This window comes from Heterodontus francisci, chromosome 3 (genome assembly GCF_036365525.1).
Source record: "Heterodontus francisci isolate sHetFra1 chromosome 3, sHetFra1.hap1, whole genome shotgun sequence".
In the NCBI taxonomy this organism is placed as follows: domain Eukaryota; kingdom Metazoa; phylum Chordata; class Chondrichthyes; order Heterodontiformes; family Heterodontidae; genus Heterodontus; species Heterodontus francisci.
The window spans coordinates 180,327,344-180,351,481 of record NC_090373.1 but is presented as its reverse complement, the minus strand read 5'-3'; the positions used below and the strand labels follow the sequence as shown (position 1 = coordinate 180,351,481).

At 45.9% G+C, this 24,138-nt stretch overlaps 1 protein-coding gene across 6 annotated transcripts in view; it reads right to left on the bottom strand.

Moving 5' to 3' along the window:
* kif6 (kinesin family member 6) overlaps positions 1-24,138 on the bottom strand; it is a 775,022-nt gene that overhangs the window by 92,230 nt on the left and 658,654 nt on the right. For all 6 annotated transcript variants that reach the window (XR_010973257.1, XM_068027794.1, XM_068027795.1 and 3 more), the window contains exon 18: positions 22,754-22,889. Coding sequence is in view for 5 of the 6 variants with exons in the window: in XM_068027794.1 (XP_067883895.1) it covers positions 22,754-22,889 (136 nt within the window). In the remaining variant the exon portion in view is untranslated. The remainder of the gene's footprint in view (positions 1-22,753; positions 22,890-24,138) is intronic.

Sequence of the window (24,138 nt, the reverse complement as noted above, 5' to 3'; positions counted from 1 at the left end):
ATGTACGAAGAGAAGAAAGGAGAGAAAGATAATATATATATATTTTAAGTTGTGTACAATAAAAAGCTACAAGTTAAATTTCAAAGAACAGTATATGAGAGGAAGCAAGTGGCTCTCTGGTTTAAACAAGGCACCTGTAATTGGAGCAGACCTGCTAATGTACAGATAATTCTTGGCTGATGAACCCAAGTAATATTTGGTAAAGGTATGAGGATTTCTTTCAACAGCAGCCCTCCAGATAATATATAGACTGAGTTGCTTCCAACCAATCCAAGTTGCAACAGTGGACCTCGTGGAATAGTCTTCTGATATCAACTCAAGTTTCCTTTATTCAAAGTGATAACAATGCAAAATACATTTAGCTAACTGTTTTGTAAGTTTCCATTTGGAAACAGCAGAGCTGGTGATATTTCTTATGTGAGACAAAACTGTCTGCAGAGCTTGGTGGAGTAGTGGTAATGCCATTGGACTAATAATCCAGAGGCCCAGGCTAATGTCCTGGGGACATGGGTTCAAATCCCACCATCTACAAGATGCACTGCAGCAATGCACCAAGGCTCCTTAGACAGCACCTTCCAAACCCGCGACCTCTACCAATTAGAAGGACAAGGGCAGCAAATGCATGGGAACACCACCAGCTGCAGGTTCCCCTCCAAGCCGCACACCATCCTGACTTGAAACTATATCGCTGTTCCTTCACTGTCACTGGGCCAAAATCCTGGAACTCCCTTCCTGACAGCACTGTGGGTGTACCTACCTCACATGGACTGCAGCGGTTCAAGAAGGCAGCTCACCACCAGCTTCTCAAGGGCAATTAGGGATGGGCAATAAATGGTGGCCAGCAATGCCCACATCCCATGAATGAATTAAAAAAGGCAGCTGCTGAAGTTTAATTTAAATTCAATTAATTAACAAAAAATCTGGAATTGAAAGCTAGTCTCAGTAATGGTGCCATGAAACTATCACTGATTGTCATAAAAGCCCATCTGGTTCTCTAATGTCCCTTTAGGGAAAGAAATCTATTGTCTTTAGCTGGTCTGTCCTACATGTGACTCCAAACCCACAACAATGTGGTTGACTCTTAACTGCCCTCTGAAATGACCTAGCAAGCGACTCAGTTGTACCAAACTGCTACAGAAAAGTCAATGGACTGCAATAATTTAAGAAGGTGGCTCACCACAACCTACTCATGGGTAATTAGGGATGGGCAACAAATGCTGGCCTTGTCAGCAACACCCACATCCCATGAAATAATATTTAAAATTGGCATCCACCTACTGGAATCTGTGCTTCATATTTGAAACAGGAAGAGATGAACAAACGCTAAAATATTTATTTCCTGTTGTAGGTGAAGTTCAGGATTTACTTAAGTTTGGAACGAAGAGTCATGTCTTAAGATAGCCCAGTCTCGAGGCCAAATTTAATAAGGCTGATGGAGGGACCTGGAGTTCACCAATTCATTTAACCAAAGACAAAGCTAACAAGATTGTGAGCTTTCCAGGTAAAGAAATCTCAACTCACAAAAACATAAGAGCTTGGATTTTGCTGTCAGAGACAAAGCGACCACAGGCTGAATTTAGTGAGCCCGCCACTGGTCCTGGCAGTGGGCTTGGAAATGGGAATTGTTCCCAACAGTCAGGTGGGTGGCCTCCCCACCACGATCACGTGGCGGGTGGCCATTTTGCATACTGGAGGTGCAGGGTGCCCCCCCAATCACGCGGCGGAAGGAGGCGAGATGGCAAAAGGCCGTTGGATGACTCCAGAGCAGGTGCTGTCACCATAGTTAAAGGCTACCAGCCCTGCTTGCATTGCTTCCTTGCATTCACTTGCTGCTAGGTGCTCAAAACTGTGATCCGTTTTGCATTGACTCTGGACACCCCCCCCCCCCCCCCACCAACCCCATGAGGCAGACCCGCAGAATGGTCAAGCCAAGACATAAAGTGATACCAGTTTAGTGATGCTTCCCTCCAGATACTCCTCCTTGCTGCAAGGGAAGGTTCTCTTCCCTGGTGATTGCATGAAGAGGTCCTCCCACCCGACCAAGCAAGCCTGGATGGAGAAATTTGAGGAGGTCAGTAGCTGTGGGGTGACCCCCAGGAACTGGGTGCAGCGCTGCAAGAGGGTTAACCTGTGTTCTGCCAATGTGAGTGCTCCACACCTCTCTTTTTTAGTGATTGCAAGTGGCTACACAGGAGGAAGCGGGGCATGGGGAGAGTGGCACTACAATGGTGATAACAGAGGGGGTAAGGCTTCAGCTCAAAACTGACAGACGCGTGGCTCCATCTCAACCACAGGCCACCTTCTTTCACAGCTCACTCTCCTTAACTCCCCTGACAGCGGACAGAAGCATGAGCTCTATGTAGAAGTCCAGCTGGGGACGAGGGCCTGACATTATAGAACTGTCATGTTGATTGTTCTGACGTATGACTCTCTTCCTCTTTCCTCTTGCAGGAGAACAGGGCCCACAGCAGGAGGGAGACAGCCTGAACAGGCAGAGGCATACCGGATCTGCGCTCTCTCAGCACAGCCAAGGAAGAGGCCTTAGAACTGGCAGGGACATAGGACGGTCACACCTTATCCAATCGGAAGACTGGAGTCTGCGTGCAAGAGAGTAAGGATTGGCTGCCATCGACCTACAGATCACTTCTGGAGACCCACATCACGTATGGTTGGCATAATGAGATCTGCACACAGGTTTTTTTTCTCTCCTGTAGGTCGGCGTCCACAGGAGACTCAACCAGAAGGGGGACAACCATCCACCTCTGAGTAGGAGGGACACTCAGAGGATGCACTGTCCCATGACTGTCCTGTACCATCCACCTGTGCAGATACTTTCACCTCAGTGGGTTTCTGCTCAGCTGCAGAATCTGGATTACAAGCTGGTGAGAACACCACACACACGCCCGAGCAGTGAGCTGACGCTAAGACAGCCAAGGTCACTGACAGTCGGAGGATTGCGGGTAGCTAGGCCCATGCTGAGCCCAAGGCTGATGACAAGCCTCTGGTGTTGACAGAACAGGGTATGCTGAAAATGCAGAGAGGGGTAAGGCAACATCTGGCGGAGGTGCCGGAGGCCATGGGCAGCCATCAGCAGACGATGGAGGAGTCCATCTACTGCCATGGTTGCTGCCATGTCTCAGGCATGTGAGTGCATGGCCTCCTGCATTGAGAGACTAGCGACCCTCATGGAGAGCCAGATCCCACAGGGATCTGGCTCTTCATGAGGGTCGCTAGTCTCTCAATGCAGGAGGCCATGCACTCACATACCTGTGACATGGCAGCAGCCATGGCAGTAGATGGACTCCTCCATCGTCTGCTGATGGCTGCCTATGGCCTCTGACACACAGATGTGTGCAGACCTGCACAACATCAACTTGGCCATCAGCTCGATGCAGCAGTGTCAAGGCGAGAGAAGGACAAAGCGCCTGGAGCCTTTTCTAGCTCCTCGTCCTTCTCTGGTGAGCAAGCAGTTTCAGGTGAGCCTTGAAAGGGAGGAGGAGAGGCTGGCCTCCACAGCTGGGGGCTCCGCTCAGGGCACTCCAAGTGTGGACAGTGGCTCCTCAGCCCCTCCGCCAGTGAGCCCTTAGAATGATCCAGACAGGTAAAAGTTTAGTACACTGTGATCTTCTGGTCCACTGGCATAGGGTGACCCCCCCAAATACCATCGGTTGCAACTCGTCCTGGAGAGGCATAGTCTTCACTGACAATGCCACTCGGACATTTGGAAGTAGCTGATTCGAGTCCAGTACACTCTCCAATGCAGGTGGACCCTTCTTGGCATGCCCAGCTGCTGCTGCTCTCGTCTTGGAGCTTTACAGGCAGGTGCAGCTGCTTCTCGGCCCTCCCTCTGTCAGAGGCCCCACATCATGCCATGGGGATCCAAAAAGACAGGGTGTATAAGACCCATACAAGATGACCAGTGGGCCTACAGAGTGCTGTCAATGCAGCGATGACCCTGCCTTGAAAACTGAGGTTTTGCTACTTCTCTCGGCAGAATCCCTGATGGCCCTCAGTGCCCACCCTTCCTGATGGCCAAACCTCTCATTGAGCAATATTGGCCAACACACATCTCATCCAACAGTTTGTTCACCAGATATAGCCACCTAAATCCAAGCCCTCCCCCCCACCCCACCGCTGCAGAGCCCCTGAGACCTTGACCCCCTTGCAGAACCTGCAAGTTCCCTACTCCACCTTGCAGAACCTGCGAGACCTCTACACCACTTTGCACAGCCCCAAGACCCCAACTCTTCCCCCCCTTTGCAGAGCCCCCAAGACCCTGAACCCCTTGCAGGGCGAAGTCGTGCTTCAATTGGTTAGACCGCACCTGGAGTAGTGTGTGTAGTTTTGGTCCCCTTACTTTAGGAACAATATTATTGTCACAGAGGCAGTACAATGAAAGTTCACCAGACCTGTTGGCGGGATTGCGGGACTATTCTATGAAGAGAGATTGGGGAAACTGGGCCTCTATTCTCTACAGTTTCAAAGAAAGAGAGGTGATCTCATTGAAACCTACAAAATACTTAAAGCGATAGACAGCATAGATGCTAGTAAGATGTTTCCCCTATTTGGGGAGCTTACAACCAGGGGACACAATTTCAAAATAAGAGGGATGCCACTTAGGACCGAGAAGAGGAGAAATTTCTTTACTCAGAGAGTTGTGAATCTTTGGAATTCTCTACCCCTGAGGGCGATTGGAGGTCAGTCATTGAGTATGATTAAAGATTTCTAAATACCAATGACATAAAGGGATATGGGGATAGTTTGGGAAAAAGGCATTGAAGTGGATGATCAGCCATGATCCTATTGAATGGTGGAGCAGGCTCGATGGGCTGAATGGCCTACTCCTGCTCCTATGTTCCTATGATTGGAGCATACAAATTATAAGCTGAAATATCATGCCAAGCGCTGTCTCATTGTCCTATGTTAGATCAATGTGCTTTTACTATTGGATTCAAATCAATCTCAGGCAAATAGGATAAAAATCTCTTTACAATGAAAGAAATTAAAGATCCTGAAATAAATTATTTTGGTCACTCTTGATTGCATTTTGATCTAAGTGATTACTGACTAAATTTGAAATACAAACAAAAAAATTAGACACACATATTCAAACTCAATGATGGATTCCAACCAATCTTCCTCTTAAATGCTAACTGATCTGTTGTATATTTCCTAAGAATGACAATAAACACTTGTATTTGTACAATGCCTTTATATAGATCTGAAGGTGCTTCACAAGCAAATATAAGGAGAACAGGCACTGAGTTGGAAGGGATAAATTAGGAAGGTTGATCAAAATTTGATTAAAGAAGTTGGTTTTATGCAGATTTTTAAAAGATGGAGGGAGTTGGAGAAATCGTAACTTTAGGTAGGGAATTCTAAACAGTTGGAACAAGTATGGTTCATTACTGTCCTTTATGGAAGGAAATCTGCCATCCTTACCTGGTCTGGCCTACATGTGACTCCAAACCCACAGCAATGTGGTTGACTCTTAACTGCTCTCTGAAATGGCCTAGCAAGCCACTCAGTTGTCAAGGGCAATTAGGGATGGGCAATAAATGCTGGCCTTGCCAGTGATGCCCACATCCCATGAAAGAATTTAAAAAAAGTATCTGAACGTTTTGTCAATGATGAGATGAAGGGCAGCCACAAAAATCTGGGATTAAAGGAAGAAAAGACTGGAATTAAATGAACAGGGCATTTGGGAGGGGATAGAGGGCTGATGAAGATTGCAGAAATGGCATAGGGCAAATTCATGGAACAACTAATAGATGTGAAAAAGGATTTTAAATGTAAGAATGTAAGGTGTTTGGAACCAGCAGTTAGGATAAGTGAATGAGGGCAGGCGTGATGGGTGAACAGGATTAACGGAGAGGAAGGATATATGCAGTAGAGTTTTAGACAGATTCAAATTTAGGGAATGATGGTGGGGGCCATCAAGGAGATAATTAAAGTAGTCGAGTCTGGAGATGACAAAGGCATGAGGGTCTCAGTGGTAAAAAGGAGCTGAGGTAGGGGATAGGCATCATTGCAGGAGTGGAAATAAGCGGCTTTGATGATGGATATGTGTGGGGTTTAAAGCTCAGGTCAAGGTCAATGAAATTAATATAGTCAAGTTCAGGCTTAGAGAATAGCTGAGGAGGTGGATAGTCAGTGGCAATGGACCATAATTTTTGGCAAGAGCTGAAGATGAGAGGGGTAATTTTAACCTAAGCCACCCAGTGCAGAATAAAATCAGTCAGGGTACAAAACGGGCATCCAACCAATCTGGTTCCCATCTGGCAGGTTAGGTTAAAGTTACCCCTGATGGCTTCAGTCTGCCCAATGCTGAGCCAGAGGAAGTTATGATGTATTCAAGATTTCTGGAAAGCAATCTGACAGTATGGAGGCAGTCGACAGGTTAAAAGAGATAGTGGAGAGGTAGAGCTGGGTATTATAGCATAGAAGACCACAAAACATGTCCGGAATAGGAAAGGGCCACTCAGACCATCAAGTCCTCTCCATCCAGAATCCTTGAATGAATAGTCTATCCTTGACTTTGCACCCTAACCATCTGTTAATGCTTTACTGTAAAGAAGACAAAACTTTTCCCCAGGTCCACTGGAAAAAACGTTAATATCACTGCAATTATCAAATCTCCTTTTCAGTAGATATTGTCCAACTCTTTTAAAGATGCTAACTGATCCCGATTCAACTATCTTTAGGAGTTATTTTCACACATGCACTATCTTATGGAAAAAAGGTTGCTCTAATGTCTAACTTTAATCAAATCCTATGAATTTTGTACTTGTGTTCTATTATCCTACACTCATTTTCCAGGGTAAATAGATTAGGTACTTCAAGCTTACTTTCGATAATGCTCTTGTTAGACAAAATATTTCAGAACAAACTTGCTCAATATTCAGCATCAGTTGACAGTAATTTATGGAACCACATTTGCTCTGCTTCTCCTAACTGAACTCCTTGACCTTGTCGGGCTCATAAAGACAAATAAAATATATTTCCTGGACATTGCTTACTGTAGAGCAATATTAGAAGAGAGGGATTCTGAATACTGGGTTGCAGTGGCTTAGAAGAGGACAGCAGTCTTTTGTAGGTGACCTCCCCTATTCCCACTGCTTCGTGCAATCCCTGAATGTCACATGCCCCGTCCTTTTCAAATCCCAAATCTCTGAAGTACGACTTGTTCCCACAGACTCAGAGGTAAGAGTGCTACCACTGAAGCATGGCTGACACTAATATCATATGAACTGCCTTGATTCAGAAAAAGGCAAATAATAAACCAACATATCAGTGGCTGCACTAACATAAAACCATCTCCATATGAGTGAAATAAAACAAAATGCCAAGGGGTAAAAATTCCTCTGGCTACCTTGTCTAGGAACAATGTAAATGTATTTGCAAAGACTTGCTTTATATGGTATCTCCAATGAATTCATAAACACATTCTTTTAGGATTTAGCATGGACTGACAGAACCAAAGTAAATTATGGTAAGCCTTGTGATGTGGTATACCAACATTTCCAAAAGGATTTTGATAAATTTTAATATGAAAGACCATAAATTAAACCGAAAGTTGTGGGGATGGATAAGAAACTGGATGAAAGGTTGGAAAGAATGAGTACTCGAAAGAGGAGTTATGTCGGAATGGAGAACTGACTGCAGAGCCTCAGGACTTCAAGCTAGGACCACTACTGTTTCTAATTCACATAAACAACCTGGATTTATTTTTATATTCACTCATGGGATGTGGGTGTCATGTCCAGGCCAGCATTTATCGTACATCTCTAATTGCCCTTGAGTAGGCATTGGTGAGCCAGGATTAACCTGGATTCAGAAACTCAATGCACAGTAGTCAGATTTGCAGATGATACCAAGCTAGGAGGGGCAGCAAAAACACAAGAAATCACAGATTGAGCTGGACAAGATATAGGAGTGGGCATAACAATCGGAGATGAAACCTCATGCAAACAAATGTGAAGTGCTAAACAGAGAGGGTGAATAAATAGACAAAACAGGTATTCCAATGAATAGCACTGAAATATTTGTGGATGAAGCCAAATGAGAACAGCAGAACATTTTAGAAGAGGTAGTGATCAAACTTTCTAAGGCTCTGTTCGACTGCAATAAGCCTATTGTGTTCAGTTGTGGTCTTGCTTGAGACAGTTCAAGCACAGGTGGCAATGCAGAAAACAGCCATAAAGCTGATCCTCAGAATCAGAGATCTGAGTTATGAAAAAAGACTGGAAAAACACACTTTCCAGACTGAGAGGTGATTTAGTAGAGGTATATTAGATTATTAATAGTATAGAAAAAGAATGTGGAATATTACATTAATGAGACAGGATTAATTAAAGACCTCATAGTAAAGGATCCTCTAGGCAGGCGTGATCATAACATGATAGAATTTCACATTCAGTTTGAGAGTGAGAAACCTGTGTCCATAACTAGTGTCTTAAACTTAAATAAAGGCAATTACAAGGATATGAAGATAGAATTGGCTAAAGTGGACTGGGAAAATAGGTTAAAAGGTAATACAATACAGAAGCAGTGGCAGACATTTAAGGAGATGTTTCATAACTCTCAACAAAGATATATTCCATTGAGGAAGAAAGACTCTATCAGAAGGATGCACTATGCATGGTTAACTAAGGAAGTTAAGGGTGGTATCAAACTGAAAGAAAAGGTGTATAATGCTGTGAAGATCAGTGGTAGGCCAGAAGATTGGGAAAATTTTAGAAACCAGCAAAGGATGACTAAAAAATAATAAAGAGGGAGAAATTAGAGTGTGAGGTAACTAGCAAGAAATATAAAAAACAGACAGCAAAAGCTTCTACAAATATATAAAAAGGATAAGAGTAGCTAAAGTGAGCATTGGTCCCTTAAAGGGTGAAACTGGGGAATTAAGAATGGAAATCAAGGAAATGGCAGAGGCTTTAAAAAAGTATTTTGTATCTGTCTTCACAGTAGAGGACACAAAAGGCATCACAAGAAGAGATGAAAATCAGAAGACAGAAGACAGGGGGCGACGGTGGTGTAGTGGTAATGTCACTGGATGAGTAATCTAGAGGTGGGTTCAAATCCCATCTCAGCAACTGGTGGAATTTAAAATCAATTAATTAAAATCGGGAATTGAAAGCTAGTCTCAGTAACAGTGCCATGAAAACTATCATCAATTGTTGTAAAAACCCTAATGCCCTTTAGGGAAAGAAATCTGATGTCCTTACCTGGTCTGGCCTACCTGTGACTCCAGACCCACAGCAATGTGTTTGACTCTGAAATGGCCTAACAAGCCAGTCAGATCAAGGGCAATTAGGGATGGATAACAACCGCTGGCCCTGCCAGCAATGCCCACATCCCAATAAAGAATATAAAGCAAAAAGGAGGGGGGAACTTAAAACAATCTCTATCACTAGAGGAAAAAATAATGGGACTAAAAGCTGCCAGAGCCCTGGACCAGATGGCCTGCATCTGAGGGTATGAAAAGAAGTGGCTGCAGAGATAGTGGATGCATTGGTTGTAATCTTCCAAAACTCCCTAGATTCTGGAAAGGTCCCAGCAGTCTGGAAAACTACAAATGTAACACCTCTGTTCAAGAAAGGGGGGGAGACAAGAAGCAAGAAACTATAGGCCATAAATAAAAACAGGAAGTGCTGGAAATATGCAGTCAGTCAGGTAGCATCTGTGGAGACAGAAGCAGAGTTAACATTTCAGGTCTGTGACCTTTCATAAGAACTGGCAAAGTTTAGAAAAGAATTTGGTTTTAAGCAAGTGGGAGGGTGGGGGGTTGGTGGGGAAGAGAACAAAAGGGAAGGTGTGTGATAGGACAGAATGGCAGGAAAGATTAAATAACAAAGCTGTCATGGGACAATGGCAAAGAGCGTGTTGGTGCTTGTGAAGAAAGACAAAGCATTAGTCCAGACAGAGTGTTAATGGCAGAGTAATGAGCAGCTCTGTCCACGTGAAAAAACAGGCACATGGTTAAAAAACAAAATAAAATAATAAAAACAAGAAATGTTCTGAAATTGTTGAACTCGAGGTTGAGTTCGCAAGGCTCTGGAGTGCCTACTCGAAAGATCAGGTGCTGCTCCTCGAGCATAGGTTAATGCTCACTGGAACACTGCAGCAGGCCAAGGACGGAAATGTGGGCATGAGAGGGGGTGTGTTGAAATGGAAAGCAAACAGAAGCTTGCAGTTATGTTTTCAGACTGAGCGGAGGTGTTCCACAAAGCGGTCACCCAATCTGTGTTTGGTCTCCCCAAGGTGGAGGTGACCGCATTATGAACGGTGTGAAATTATAGGCCAGTTAGCCTAACGGCTGTCATTGGGAAAATGCTAGAATCCATTATTAAAAAGGTAGTAGCAGGACATAGAGAAAATCATAATACAATCAGGCAGAGTCAACGTGGTTTTGTGGAAGGGAAATCGTGTTTGACAAGTTTATTAGAGTTCTTTGGGGATGTATCAAGCAGGGTAGATAAAGGGGAACCAGTAGATGTAGTGTATCTGGATTTCCAAAAGGCATTCAATAAGGTGCCACATCAAAGGTTACTGCACAAGATAAGAGCTTATGGTGTTGGGGCTGATATATTAGCATGGATAAAGGACTGGCAAACTAACAGGAAACAGAGAATCAGGATAAATGGGTCATTTTCAGGATGGCAAGCTGTTACGAGTGGAGTGCCACAAGGATCAATGGTGAGGCCACAACTATTTACAATCTATATTAATGGCTTGGATGAAGGGACCAACTGAATGTAGCCAAAATGCTGACAATACGAAGATAGGTAAAAAAGCAAGTTGTGAGGAGAATACAAAGAGTCTGCAAAGAGATATAGATACATCAAGTGAGTGGGCAAGAATTTGGTTGATGGAGTATAACATGGGAAAATGTGAGGTTGTCCACTTTGGCAGGAAGAAGAGAAAAGCAGAATAGGATTTAAATGGAGAGAGACTGCAGAACTCTGCGGTACAGAGGGACCTCAGTGCCCTTGTACACAAATCATAAAAATTCAGCATGCAGGTACAGCAAGTCATTAAGAAGGCAAATGGAATTTAATTGCAAGGTGGCTGGATTATAAGTGTAGGGAAGTCTTTCTACAACTGTACAGAGCATTGGTGAGACCGCTCCTAGACCTTATTTAAGGAAGGATATACTTGCATTGGAAGCAATTCAGAGAAGGTTCACTAAGCTGATTCCGAGGATGAGGGGTTTGTCATATAATGAAAGGTTGAGCAGGTTGGGCCTATCTCATTGGAGTTTAGAAAACTGAGAGGTGATCATATCAAAACATGTAATATTCAGAGGGGGCTTGACAGGGTAGATGCTGAGAGGATGTTTCCCCTCATGGGGAAATCTAGAACTTGCGGGCACAGTTCCAAATTAAGGGGTCTTCCATTTCAGACAGAGATAAGGAGGAATTTCATATTATGAGTGTTTGGAATTCTCTTCCCCAGCCAGCAATGGAGGCTGAGTCATTGAATATATTCAAGGCTGAGTTAGATTTTTGATTGACAAGGGAGTCAGGGGTTATGGCGGCCAGGCAGAAAAGTGGAGTCAAGGCCACAATCAGATCACCCATCGAAAGAACCATAGAAAAGTTACGGCACAGAAGGAGGCTATTCAGCCCATCGTGTCTGCGCCAGCCGAAAAAGCTAGTCACCCAATCTAATCCCACCTTCCAGCACCTGGTCTGTAGCCTTGCAGGTTACAGCATTTTAGGTGATCTTATTGACTGGCGGAGCAGACTTGAGGGGCCGAATGACATACCTTCACTCCTGTTGTTACGTTCTTATTAAACTACAGGATTAGGACTAGGAGACATGGGTTCAAACCATTAAGAAGTAAATTTAGGAGATACCAGGAAACTTTCTTCACATAAAGGGCTGGATTTTAACAGCCTGCAGCAGATATCGGTGGCGAACTCAAAAAATGGCGGTTCACCCGTGCAGGGTGCACATGAAAGAGCCACCGCAACGTCAAGCATAGCGGCACATTTAAATAGCCGGGGCGGCCTGCCCCCTCCAATCTCGGGGAGGGGGCGGGCTGTCCATCCCCGGCAATGTGCACAGGCAGCTGACGCCATTTTTAAAGGACATCCAGCCCTGCCGCACAATTTAAAATTATTAAAGTCCTACCGCCCCAAAATTAAATAAATACATTTCTAACACCGCTTTCCCACCACCACCTCCACCCCCATAACAACTACAATAACTATTTGCCCTCCCCCCACCCACTAAAACAAAACACTTCCCTTTGACATCTGACTTTTTTTATTTGCTCATGGGATGTGGGCAATGCTGGCTCGGCCAGCATTTATTGCCCATCCCTAATTGCCCTTGAGAACGTGGTGGTGAGCTGCCTTCTTGAACCGATGCAGTCCATTTGGGGTAGGTACATTCACATTGCTGTTAGGAAGGGAGTTCCAGGATTTTGACCCAGCGACAGTGAATGAATGGCAATATAGTTCCAAGTCAGGATGGTGTGTGGCTTGGAGGGGAACTTGCAGGTGGTGATGTTCCCATGCAACTGCTGCCCCATGTCCTTCTAGGTGGTAGAGGTCACGGGTTTGGAAGGTGCTTCTAAGGAGTCTTGGTGCGTCGCTGCAGTGCATGTTGTAGATGGTGCACACTGCTGCCACTGTGCATCAGTGGTAGAGGGAGTGAATGTCTGTGGATGGGGTGCCAATCAAGCAGGTTGCTTTGTCCTGGATGTTTTTTTTCATTCATTCATGGGATGTGGGCGTCGCTGGCCGGGCCAGCATTTATTGCCCATCCCTAATTGCCCTTGAGAAGGTGGTGGTGAGCTGCCTTCTTGAACCGCTGAGTCCATGTGGGGTAGGTACACCCACAGTGCTGTTAGGAAGGGAGTTCCAGGATTTTGACCCAGCGACAGTGAAGGAATGGCGATATAGTTCCAAGTCAGGATGGTGTGTAGCTTGGAGGGGAACCTGCAGGTGGTGGTGTTCCCATGTATTTGCTGCCCTTGTCCTTCTAGTTGCTATAGGTCGCGGATTTGGAAGGTGCTGTCTAAGGAGCCTTGGTGCGTTGCTGCAGAGAATTTTGTAGATGGTACACACTGTGTAGAGTGTCTTGAGTGTTGTTGGAGGTATGTAAGTGGTGGACAGGCTTTGGGGAGTCAGGAGGTGAGTTACTCGCTGTAGAGTTCCCAGCCTCTGACCTGCTCTTGTAGGCATGGTGCTTATATGGCTACCCCAGTTCAAACTCTGGTCAATCGCAACTCCCAGGATTTTAATAGTGGGGGATTCAGCAATCATAATGCCATTGAATATCAAGGGGAGATAGTTAGATTCTCTCTTGTTGGAGATAGTCATTGCCTGGAACTTGTGTGGCACGAATGTTACTGCCACTTATCAGCTCAAGCCTGGATATTGTCCAGGTCTTGTTGCATTTCTACACAGACTGATTCAGTATCTGAAGAGTTGTGAATGGTGCTGAACATTGTGCAATCATCAGCGAACATCCCCACTTCTGACCTTATGATTGAAGGAAGCAGCTGAAGATGGTTGGGCCTAGGACACTACCCTGAGGAAGTCCTGCAGTGAAGTCCTGGAGCTGAGCTGATTGACCTCCAACAACCACAACCATCTTCCTTTGCGCTCGGTATGACTACAACCAGCGGAGAGTTTTCCTTCTGATTCCCATTGACTCCAGTTTTGCTCGGGCTCCTTGATGCCATACTCAGTCAAATGCTGCCTTGATGTCAAAGCTAGCCACTCTTACCTCACCTCTTGAGATCAGCTCTTTTGTCCATGTTTGAAACAAGGCTGTAGTGAGGTCAGGAGCTGAGTGGCCTGGCAGAACCCAAACTGAGCATCTGTGAGCAGGTTATTGCTAAGCAAGGGCCGCTTGATAGCACTGTCAACGACACCTTCCATTGATGATCGAGAGTAGACTGATGGGGCAGTAATTGGCCGCATTGGACTTGTCCTGCTTTTTGTGTACAGGACATACCTGGGCGATTTTCCACATTACCGGGTAGGTTCCAGTGTTGTAGCTGCACTGGAACAGCTTGGATAGGGGCGCAGCAAGTTCTAGAACACAGGTCTTCAGTCCTATTGCCAGAATGTTGTTGGGGCCCATAGCCTTTGCAGTATCCAGTGCTTTCAGTCGTTTTTTGATATCACGCGGAGTGATTTGGCTGAAGACTGGCATCTGTGATGCTGGGGACCTCAGGAGGAAACCCCAAACTGCAGAAAATTTAAGTTTCAACCCTTCCCACCATCCCCAACATCCATTATGTATATTTGACCCCGTTTCAGGCTCCGTCCCCCTGGCTCCTCCCCACCAGTGTGGCGCCATGTTTCCCTGGACGGGGGTCTAAAGGTGCTTGGGTGCTGGCTGCCACGCCAAAGATCACAGCAGGCCCTCAAGATCACAGGTAAATCTATTTAAATTTAATATTCATTTGAATATTTAAATTGTTGTCACGTTGCCCAGTGGCAGGGGGCCACCACAGAGCCTCACTGCATCCAGAAGGATTGGGCCGGGCCCTCCTGGCTTTGAGGTCCATGGTGTGCCTCATCTGCAGCCATCTTCAGGCCCCCCACCACCCCCCACCCCCCGCCACAGAACACTACACCTGGGGAATAACAAAATCCAGCCCAAAGAGTGATCAACATGTTGAATAAACTTCCAGATAGGATACCAGGGGCTTAACCCTGGTATTATTTAAGAAACAATTAGATGCCACATGGAGGAGCATTAGGATTTCTCTGTATGAATAAATTAAAATGGGCTGACTGACCTTCCTCATCTGTATTCATCTTGTGGTCTTATGACATAGGTGACCAACCAATGATAAAGGATTTAGAGGTGGTAGGAGATGTTACAAAAGTGCTTCTGATTTTGTTAAAAATATTTTTTTGAGAATTCATAGCCAACTGAAGAAATGTTGGACCAGTTTTGTTTCGAGAGGGTCAGCAAGAGAACACTGAAAGGACTTGTTTGACATTTACTGGTTGTCACATGACTCAAATTAAAAATAGAACAGAAACCCTAGTAATTGGGGAAGACGTGTGCAGAGAAGTGACAGGTCAGAAGGTGGACTTTCTGTTTCCGGCTTCACTTTTGAACTGTTTGGAGTCAGGAATGAACTGTTTAAAAGGGTTGGAGTTTTAAAAAATAAAACTGAAGGAGAGAACCCCAGTGCAGCCCAGCCTGTTCCATCCCATTAAAAAGCCTTCAGAAAAAGGAAGAGAACTTTCAAGGAGAAAAGAGAATTCCCAAGGAAGGAGAGAAGGCCACTACCCAGCATAGCTTTCCCGCACCTCTCTAAAAGACCCTGAGAAGTCCACTGTGTCCACTCATCTTGTTTCCTGTCTTTGAAGAAAAGCCTGCTAAATTAATTCTCAACGCCGCCTGAAAAGAACTGTTCTAAAAGATCCCAGTGACCCGGCTACATGTACTCAGAGGCCAGACTGTATGCCAGTTTTGGAACACAACGTAGAAACATAGCAACATAGACAATAGGAGCAGGAGTAGGCCATTTGGCCCTTCGAGCCTACTCCGCCATTCATTATGATCATGGCGATCAACCAACTCAGTAACCTGTTCCCGCTTTCGCCCCACATCCTTTGATCCCTTTAAACCCAAGAGCTATATCTAACTCCTTCTTGAAAACATACAATGTTTTGGCCTCAACTGCTTTCTGTGGTAGCGAATTCCACAAGTTCACCACTCTCTGGGTGAAGAAATTTCTCCTCATCTCAGTCCTGAATGGTTTATCCCGTATCATTCGACTATGACCCCTGGTTCTGGACTCCCCTGCCATCGAGAACATCCTTCCTGCATCTACCCTGTCAAGTCCAGTTTGAATTTAATAGGTTTCTATGAGATCCCCCCCCGCACTCTTCTGAACTCCAGCGAATATAATCCGAACCGATTCAATCTCTCCTCATACGTCAGTCCCGCCATCCCAGGAATCAGTCTGGTAAACCTTCGCTGCACTCCCTCTATAGCAATAATATCCTTCCTTAGATAAGGAGACCAAAACTGCACACACTATTCTAGGTGTGGCCTCACCAAGGCCCTGTATAACTGCAGCAAGACATCCTGCTCCTGTACTCGAATCATCTCGCTATGAAGGCCAACATACCATTTACCCTTTTTAGCTCCTGTTGCACCTGCATGCTTACCTTCAGCGACTGGTGTACGAGAACACCCACATCTTGTTGCACATCCCCCTCTCTCAGTTTATAGCCGTTCAGATAATAATCTGCCTTCCTGTTTTTGCCACCAAAGTGGATAACCTCACATTTATCCACATTATACTGCATCTGCCATGCATTTGCCCGCTCACTCAACTTGTCCAAATAACTCTGAAGCCTCTCTGCACCCTCCCACCCAGTTTTGTGTCATCTGCAAATTTGGAGATATTACATTTAGTTCCCTCATCTAAATCATTAATATATATTGTGAATAGCTGGGGTCCTAGCACCAATCCCTGCGGTACCCCACTAATCACTGCCTGCCATTTGGAAAAAGACCCATTTATCCCTACTCTTTGTTTCCTGTCTGCCAACCAATTTTCTATCCATCGCAATACACTACCCCAATCCTATGTGCTTTAATTTTACACACTAATCTCTTATGTGGGACTTTGTCGAAAGCCTTCTGAAAGTCCAAATAAACCACATCCACTGGCTCCCCCTCATCAACTCTACTAGTTACATCCTCGAAAAATTCTAGTAGATTTGTCAAGCATGATTTCCCTTTCGTAAATCCATGCTGACTCTGTCCGATTCTACCACTGTTATCCAAGTGCTCTGCTGTAAAATCTTTGATAATGGACTCTAGCATTTTCCCCACTACCGATGTCAGGTGTTCTCTCTCTTCTATCTTTGGCCTCCTTGTCTCGAGAGACAATGGGTAAGTGTCTGGAGGTGGTCAGTGGTTTGTGGAGCAGCACCTGGAGTGGCTATAAAGACCAATTCTAGAATGACAGACTCTTCCACAGGCGCTGCAGATAAAATTGGTTGTCGGGGCTGTTACAAAGTTGGCTCTCTCCTCGCACCTCTATCTTTTTTCCTGCCAACTGCTGAGTCTCTTCGACTCGCCACTCTTTAGCCCCGCCTTTATGGCTGTCCACCAGCTCTGGCGATCACTGGCAACTGACTCCCATGACTTGTGATCAATGTCACAGGTCTTCATGTCACGTTTGCAGACGTCTTTAAAGCAGACACATGGACGGCCGATGGGTCTGATACAATTGACGAGCTCACTGTCCGATGCATCCTTGGGGAACATTGGGGAACCTGCCATCTTCCATGCGGCTCACATGGCCAAGCCATCTCAAGCGCCGCTGGCTCAGTAGGATGTATATGCTGGGAATGTTGGCTGCTTCGAGGACTTCTGCGTTGGAGATACGGTCCTGCCACCTGATGCCAAGGATTCTCCAGAGGCAGCGAAGATGGAATGAGTTGAGACGTCGCTCTTGGCTGACATACGTTGTCCAGGCCTCGCTGCAGTAGAGCAAGGTACTGAGGACACAGGCTTGAAACACTCAGACGTTAGTGTTCTGTGTCAGTGCGCCATTTTCCCACACCCTCTTGGCCAGTCTGGACAAAGCAGCAGACACCTTTACCATGCACTTGTTGATTTCTGCATCGAGGGACTGGTTACTGGTGATAGTTGAGCCTAGGTAGGTGAACTCTTGAACCACTTCCAGAGCGTGGTCGCCAATATTAATGGATGGAGCATTTCTGACGTCCTGTCCCATGATGTTCATTTTCCTGAGGCTGATAGTTGGGCCAAATTCATTGCAGGCAGCCGCAATCCTGTTGATGAGTCTCTGCAGACACCCTTCTGTGTGCAATGTTAATGCAGCAACGTCAGCAAAGAGGAGTTCCCTGATGAGGACTTTCCATACTTTGGTCTTCGCTCTTAAGATGGGCAAGGTTGAACAACCCGCCATCTGATCTTGTGTGGAGGAAAATTCCTTCTACTGAAGACTTGAACGCATGTGAGAGCAGCAGTGAGAAGAAGATCCCAAACAGGTGCGAGAACACAGCTCTGTTTCACGCCACTCAGGATAGGAAAGCGATCTGATGAGGCACCATAAAACTGAATTGTGCCTTTCATATTGTCATGGAATGAGGTAGCTTAGTAGCTTTGGTGGACATCCGATCTTTTCTAGTAGTCTCAAAAGACCACGTCTGCTGACGAGGTCAAAGGCTTTGGTGAGATCTATGAAAGCAACACAGAGGGGCATCTGTTGTTCACGGCATTTCTACTGTAGCTGGCAAAGGGAGAACAGCATGTTAATGGTGGATCTCTCTGCTCAAAAGCCGCACTATGCTTCAGGGTAGACATGCTCAGCCAGCTTCTGGAGTCTGTTTAAATCGACTCGAGCGAAGACTTTCCCCACTATGCTGAGCAGGGAGATTCCATGATAGTTGTTGCAGTCACCGCGGTCACCCTTGTTTTTATAGAGGGTGATGATATTGGCATTACGCATGTCCTGTGGTACTGCTCCCTTGTCCTAGCACAGCCACGAGCTGATGGAGGGAAGTTGTTAGAGTCCATTGATGGAGCGCAGACCGTGTGGGATTGTCTGAGCACGAGGAAAGCTGTGCATGGAAGAGGATGAAAGGGCCTTATCCCTTTGTTTCATTGCTGCAGAGCCGGACTGTTGGCCAACACATCAAACAACAATTCCCTCCCGTCCCCGGGCATCTGAACATTGTGCAGAGTAGGAATCAGATATGGGAAAAGCTTGTGGAATCAGACCAGGCAACTGGGCATCCCTCCTCCAGTACCTTACTGAGCTCCCAGATCCAGCAACACCAGCAGCAATGCTCACTCCCAGTGGAGGAAAATGGGTCGATCGCTGAGACTCTACATTAATCGAATGAACCCGCAGCACGGCAAGGGACCAGCTTTCCCCGCCAGGTGGCGTATTGTGAGCCAGGATCCCGACACTGGCTGGAGCGCGTTTCCTCGGCCCCAAACCTCTGGATGGCGACCACGAGCGCAGCGTCAGCCTGGAGGACGGCGACATCGAGGAAGCCGTCCTCGCACCACCTTCCCCCCACACCCCTTCCCCCCCTTCACACTCCGTCCCCCCCATACCCCTTTCCCCCTTGCACCCCCTTCCTCCCTCACACCCCCTTCCTCCCACCCCCTCCCCCCTCGCACCCTCCGCACCCCCTTTCCCCCACCCCTCCCTCCTCGCACCCCCTCCCCCCTTCCCTCTCCCTCCATGAAATCACATAGTTTACTTGTTAGGGCCCCTGCTCAGGAATAGCAGCTAACAACCCCACTGCCTTGTGGGCATCTCGGGAGAGACCAAGACTAAGGGAGTAAACCCAAACAGAAAATCCGGAGCGGAACCCCTAAGGCGGTCATGTGTCACCTTTGGCATGTTTCCAGCAGTTCCTGCAGCCATACCGGTGCCAAACATCGTGCTCTGCACTCCTTTGGACCCCACTAGGAAGTCCGAGAGGGGGGTTTTGATGCTTGGGCAACTCACAGCCTCCATACATTCCACCCAGGCATGCGCCATGGAGAGGTCATTCCATAGTCGCCTCACAGCGATCAAAACAACATGGAAGGCAGCAGTTAGGGTTATAAGTCCAGCTCAATTGGCGTAGAGATTGGGTGCCTTTGTCGGTGGGAGAGGTCATCGCATCTCACTGGACAGCTACCGCCCGCCTCAAACCGGGCAGCCCCCGGTCAGAAAGGTTCTGTCCTGCCACAGTCCACCTGCTTCAATGGGTGCTTGGAGCTCAGGGTCATTGCCCTACAAGTGGACTGTAAAACCGCACCAAACAGCACGACAAAAAAAGGAAAGAAGGTACCAGCTCTTTGTTTTGCAAGCTGGAATGTCAGAACTATGTGTCCTGGCCTGTCGGAAGACCTTACACAAATCAACGACTCTTGGACGACCGCCATCATTAACAACAAGCTCAGTCGACTCAATGCGGACATTGCAGCACTTCAGGAAGCACGCCTCCCTGCAAGCGGATCTCTAAGAGAGCAAGACTACACCTTCTTCTGGCAGGGTAAGGATCCTGAAGAACCAAGACAGCATGTAGTGGGCTTCGCCATCAGAAACTCTGCTCAGCATGATAGATCCACCCTCAAATGGCTCGGAATGCCCAGTACACCTACTCAGCATCTATGCTCCAACACTCTGCTCCCCACCTGAAATTAAAGACCAGTTCTGCAAGGAACTCCATAATATCATCAGTAGCATTCCTCATACCGAACATTTGTTCCTGTTGGGGGACTTTAATGCCAGGGTTGGGCCGACCATGACTCATGGCCCTCCTGCCTTGGGCGCTATGGCATTGGAAGGATGAATGAGAATTGACAGAGACTGCTTGAGTTGTGTACCTATCATAACCTCTGCATCACTAACTCGTTCTTTCATACTAAACCCTGTCACCAGGTTTCATGGAGACACCCAAGATCATGTCGTTGGCACCAGCTGGACCTCATCGTCACAAGGCGAGTCTCTATAAACAGTGTCCAAAACACATGCATCTTCCACAGTGCGGACTGCGACACCGACCACTCCCTGGTGTGCAGCAAGGTTAGACTCAAACCAACGAAGCTACATCACTCAAAGCAGAAGGGCTGCCTGTGCATCAACACTGACAGAATTTCTTATCCACAGCTGTTACATAAGTTTCTAAATTCACTTGAAAAAGCCCTTCAAAACACTCCTGCAGGGGATGCAGAGACGAAGTGGGCCCACATCAGAGACGCCATCTATGACTCAGCAAAAGTGAGAAGCAGAATCCAGACTGGTTTCAATCTCACTTTGAAGAGCTGGAACCTGTCATAGCCGCTAAGTGCACTGCACTGTTGAACTACAAGAAATGCTCCAGCGAGCTAACATTCGTAGCACTTAAAGTAGCCAGAAGCACTGCACAAAGAACAGCCAGGCGCTGTGCAAATGACTACTGGCAACACCTGTGAAGTCGTATTCAGCTGGCCTCCGACACCGGAAACATCAGAGGAATGTATGATGGCATTAAGAGAGCTTTTGGGCCAACCATCAGGAAGATCGCCCCCCTCAAGGGGAAACAGCCGCTGGGTGATGCATTACCTAGAACTGTACTCCAAGGAAAATCTTGTCACTGATATCACCCTCAATGCAGCCCAGTCTCTGCCAGTCATGGATGAGCTGGACGAACAGCCAACAAAATCGTAACTCAGTGATGCCATTGATTCTCTGACCAGTGGAAAAGCCCCTGGGAAGGACGGCATTACCCCTGAAAAAGTCAAGAGTGTCAAGCCTTCTCTCTAACTTCCTTTTTAAATAGTGGGGTTACATTAGCTACCCTCCAATCTGTAGGAACTGTTCCAGAGTTGATAGAATCTTGGAAGATGACCACCAATGCATCCACTATTTCTAGGGCCACTTCCTTAGGTTCTCTGAGATGCAGACCATCAGGCCCTGGGGATTTATCGGCCTTCAATCCCATCAATTTCCCCAACACCATTTCTCTGCTAATACTGATTTCTTTCAGTTCTTCTCTCTCACTAAACCCTGTGTTCCCCAACATATTTCATCTGCTGTTTTCTTCAAGAAAGAGCAAGTATTCAGCCCAAGTGTTTTTTTTCTGACTGTAACAGAGCTCTAAACAAAAATCCCTTTTATTTTTCCAGTTAATCGGTGTGTGTGTGTGAGTGTGTGAGGGGCTGGGTAAAAAGGGAACTTTAAAATTTCAATCTGTGTGTTTTTGCTTTACTTAATTACTGGTTAAGACTTGTTTTATAATAAACTGATAATTTTGTTGTTTATTAAAGAAACATGATTAGTGTGCTTTGTTCTGGAAAAAATAGAGTATATGATTGACCATATCGCTAAGTAGGAAAATTTAAATATATGTTGTGACCTGTGGAGAAGTGGAACTAGAATAAACAGTGCACTCCTCCCGCCTCATTCGTAACACAGAACATTACATGATCTGCATACAGGATATAAAGTGGCCACAGAAAATATTCAATTTCTGTGATTATTATAAACTTCATATATTGTCTATCTTGAGTATCATCTTGTAACACTGTTCTTCAGCCATAAGGGTGGTTAGACAACTTATGTTCAAGCCTCTGCTGCTTCGCCATCTGCTGAAAGACACAGAATGGCCTTGGGTTTTGCCTAGTACTGGTGGGTTAATCAACATCTCAATTTTCCTCCATTTTGGGAAGTACCCTCCACTCCCTGAGAGTAGCTTCCAAGATCAGAGGTTTTCCCATATAGAGTACATTGTGGATGTAAATCAGTATTGAAAATAGGTGACTCAAGCACTGCCAGTGGAATTTGACACTGCACGCTAGGACTTGCTTCAACTTTGGCTGGGAGAGGAGGTGGTGTAGTGGTAATGGCACTGAGCTAGTAATCCAGAGGCCCAGGCAATGCCTGGGGTCCAGGTTCAAATCCCACCGTGGCAGCTGTTGGAATTTAAATTCAATTAATTAAAAATCTGGAATTGAAAGCCAGCCTCAGTAATGATGCCATGAAACTATCATCGACTGTTGTAAAAATGCATCTGGTGCTCTTCCATCTGAAGGAACTCTGCTGTCCTTACCTGGTCTGGCCGACCTGTGACTCCAGATGCACAGCAATATGGTTGACTCTTAACTGCTCTCTGAAATGGCCAAGCAAGCCATTCAGTTGTCAAGGACAATTTGGGATGAACAACAAATGCTGGCCTAGCCAGCGATGTCTGCATCCCATGAAAGAATTTTTAAAAATGAGCAGTTGAAAAGGTTGCATTACCTGGAGCTTCACTGCCTCTGTAGACCACCAGACCTCGAAATCCTTTTGCAACATCACCTTGGCTTTTTCTAAGAGGTGCTGTAAGTGCTCGATCTCTGTCTTCAACGCTTTCAACCGATTGAAGGTCATTTTGTAACTGGACAGGAAGTAAAGTAGAATAGTCACATTGCAGCTGTGAGAATTGAGGGATTTCAAGGAGACGCTCACCATGAGAAGTAACCCATCCATTTGGCAGCCATATCTAAAGACCAAAGTATAAATTGCGCTGATGTATGAGACCTAGCTTAATGTGTTATGTGTGCAATATTACATGTAGTTAATTAATGGCACAGCACACAGATGATTCAGGGGACGATGCTGTGCTGTAGTAGGACCTGGAGCTGGGAATGTTTACATTGGAGGAAAGAAGCCTCCAAGGAGACCTGAATTAAGTTTTTAAGATCCAACTATATATAGATTAAATTGAACCCTAACAAATTGTTTGACGTAACTACAGAAGCTGCAACTAGGGAGCACACACTGCAGTTCAAAGAGGGAAATTGTACAGACAGTTGAGATTTAGTATTTTACACAGAAGGTGATGAATATGTAAAATAGGGCACACAGTCCCAGCAAATATGAGTACTGACAGTCTTTAGTTTACATCATAGAAACAGAAGATCTGACGAAGGCTGTTTGGACCCTTTCCATAGTGTCCAGCTGGAATGTTAGTCATTTACTGAAATTATTTATACAGAAGGTTTCAATTGATTTTTTTCTCTTTTGTTTTCTATGCCTTACCACTGGATGCAATGCCCCGAACAAAGGAGGGGCAAGTGAAGTGCAGCCAGATCTCATCCAATGTCACTTTACAATGAGTAGCACTATGGTTATGGTGGCCATGAGTTGAAATCCCACCAAGGCAAGTTAAGTCTATAAATCTGGGCTGGCACCAGAAAGCTTCCAGATTGTCCTAAAAACACAACTGTTGCACCAATATCTTCGGCATCCTATTTGACTTTGAGCTGAGCTTTTGACCCTACATTCTCCCTTTAACCAAGATTGCTTACTTCTACCTCCGTAACATTGCCCATCTCTAACCGCTTCAGCTCATTGGCTGTTGAAATTCTCATCTAGGCCTTTGTTACCTCCAAACTCAACTATTCCAACAAACACCTGACCAGCATCCCACCTTACACTCCGCATAAACATGAGCTTATCAAAAATTCTGCTGCCCAAATCCTAACTTGCACCAAGTCCTATTCACCCATCACTCCTATGCTCGCTGACCTACATTGGCTCCAGGACTGGCAACGCCTTAAATTTAAAACTGTTATTCTTTTTTTCAAAACCCTCCATGACCTCGCCTCTCCTTATGTGCGTAACCTCCTCCACCTCTACAACTC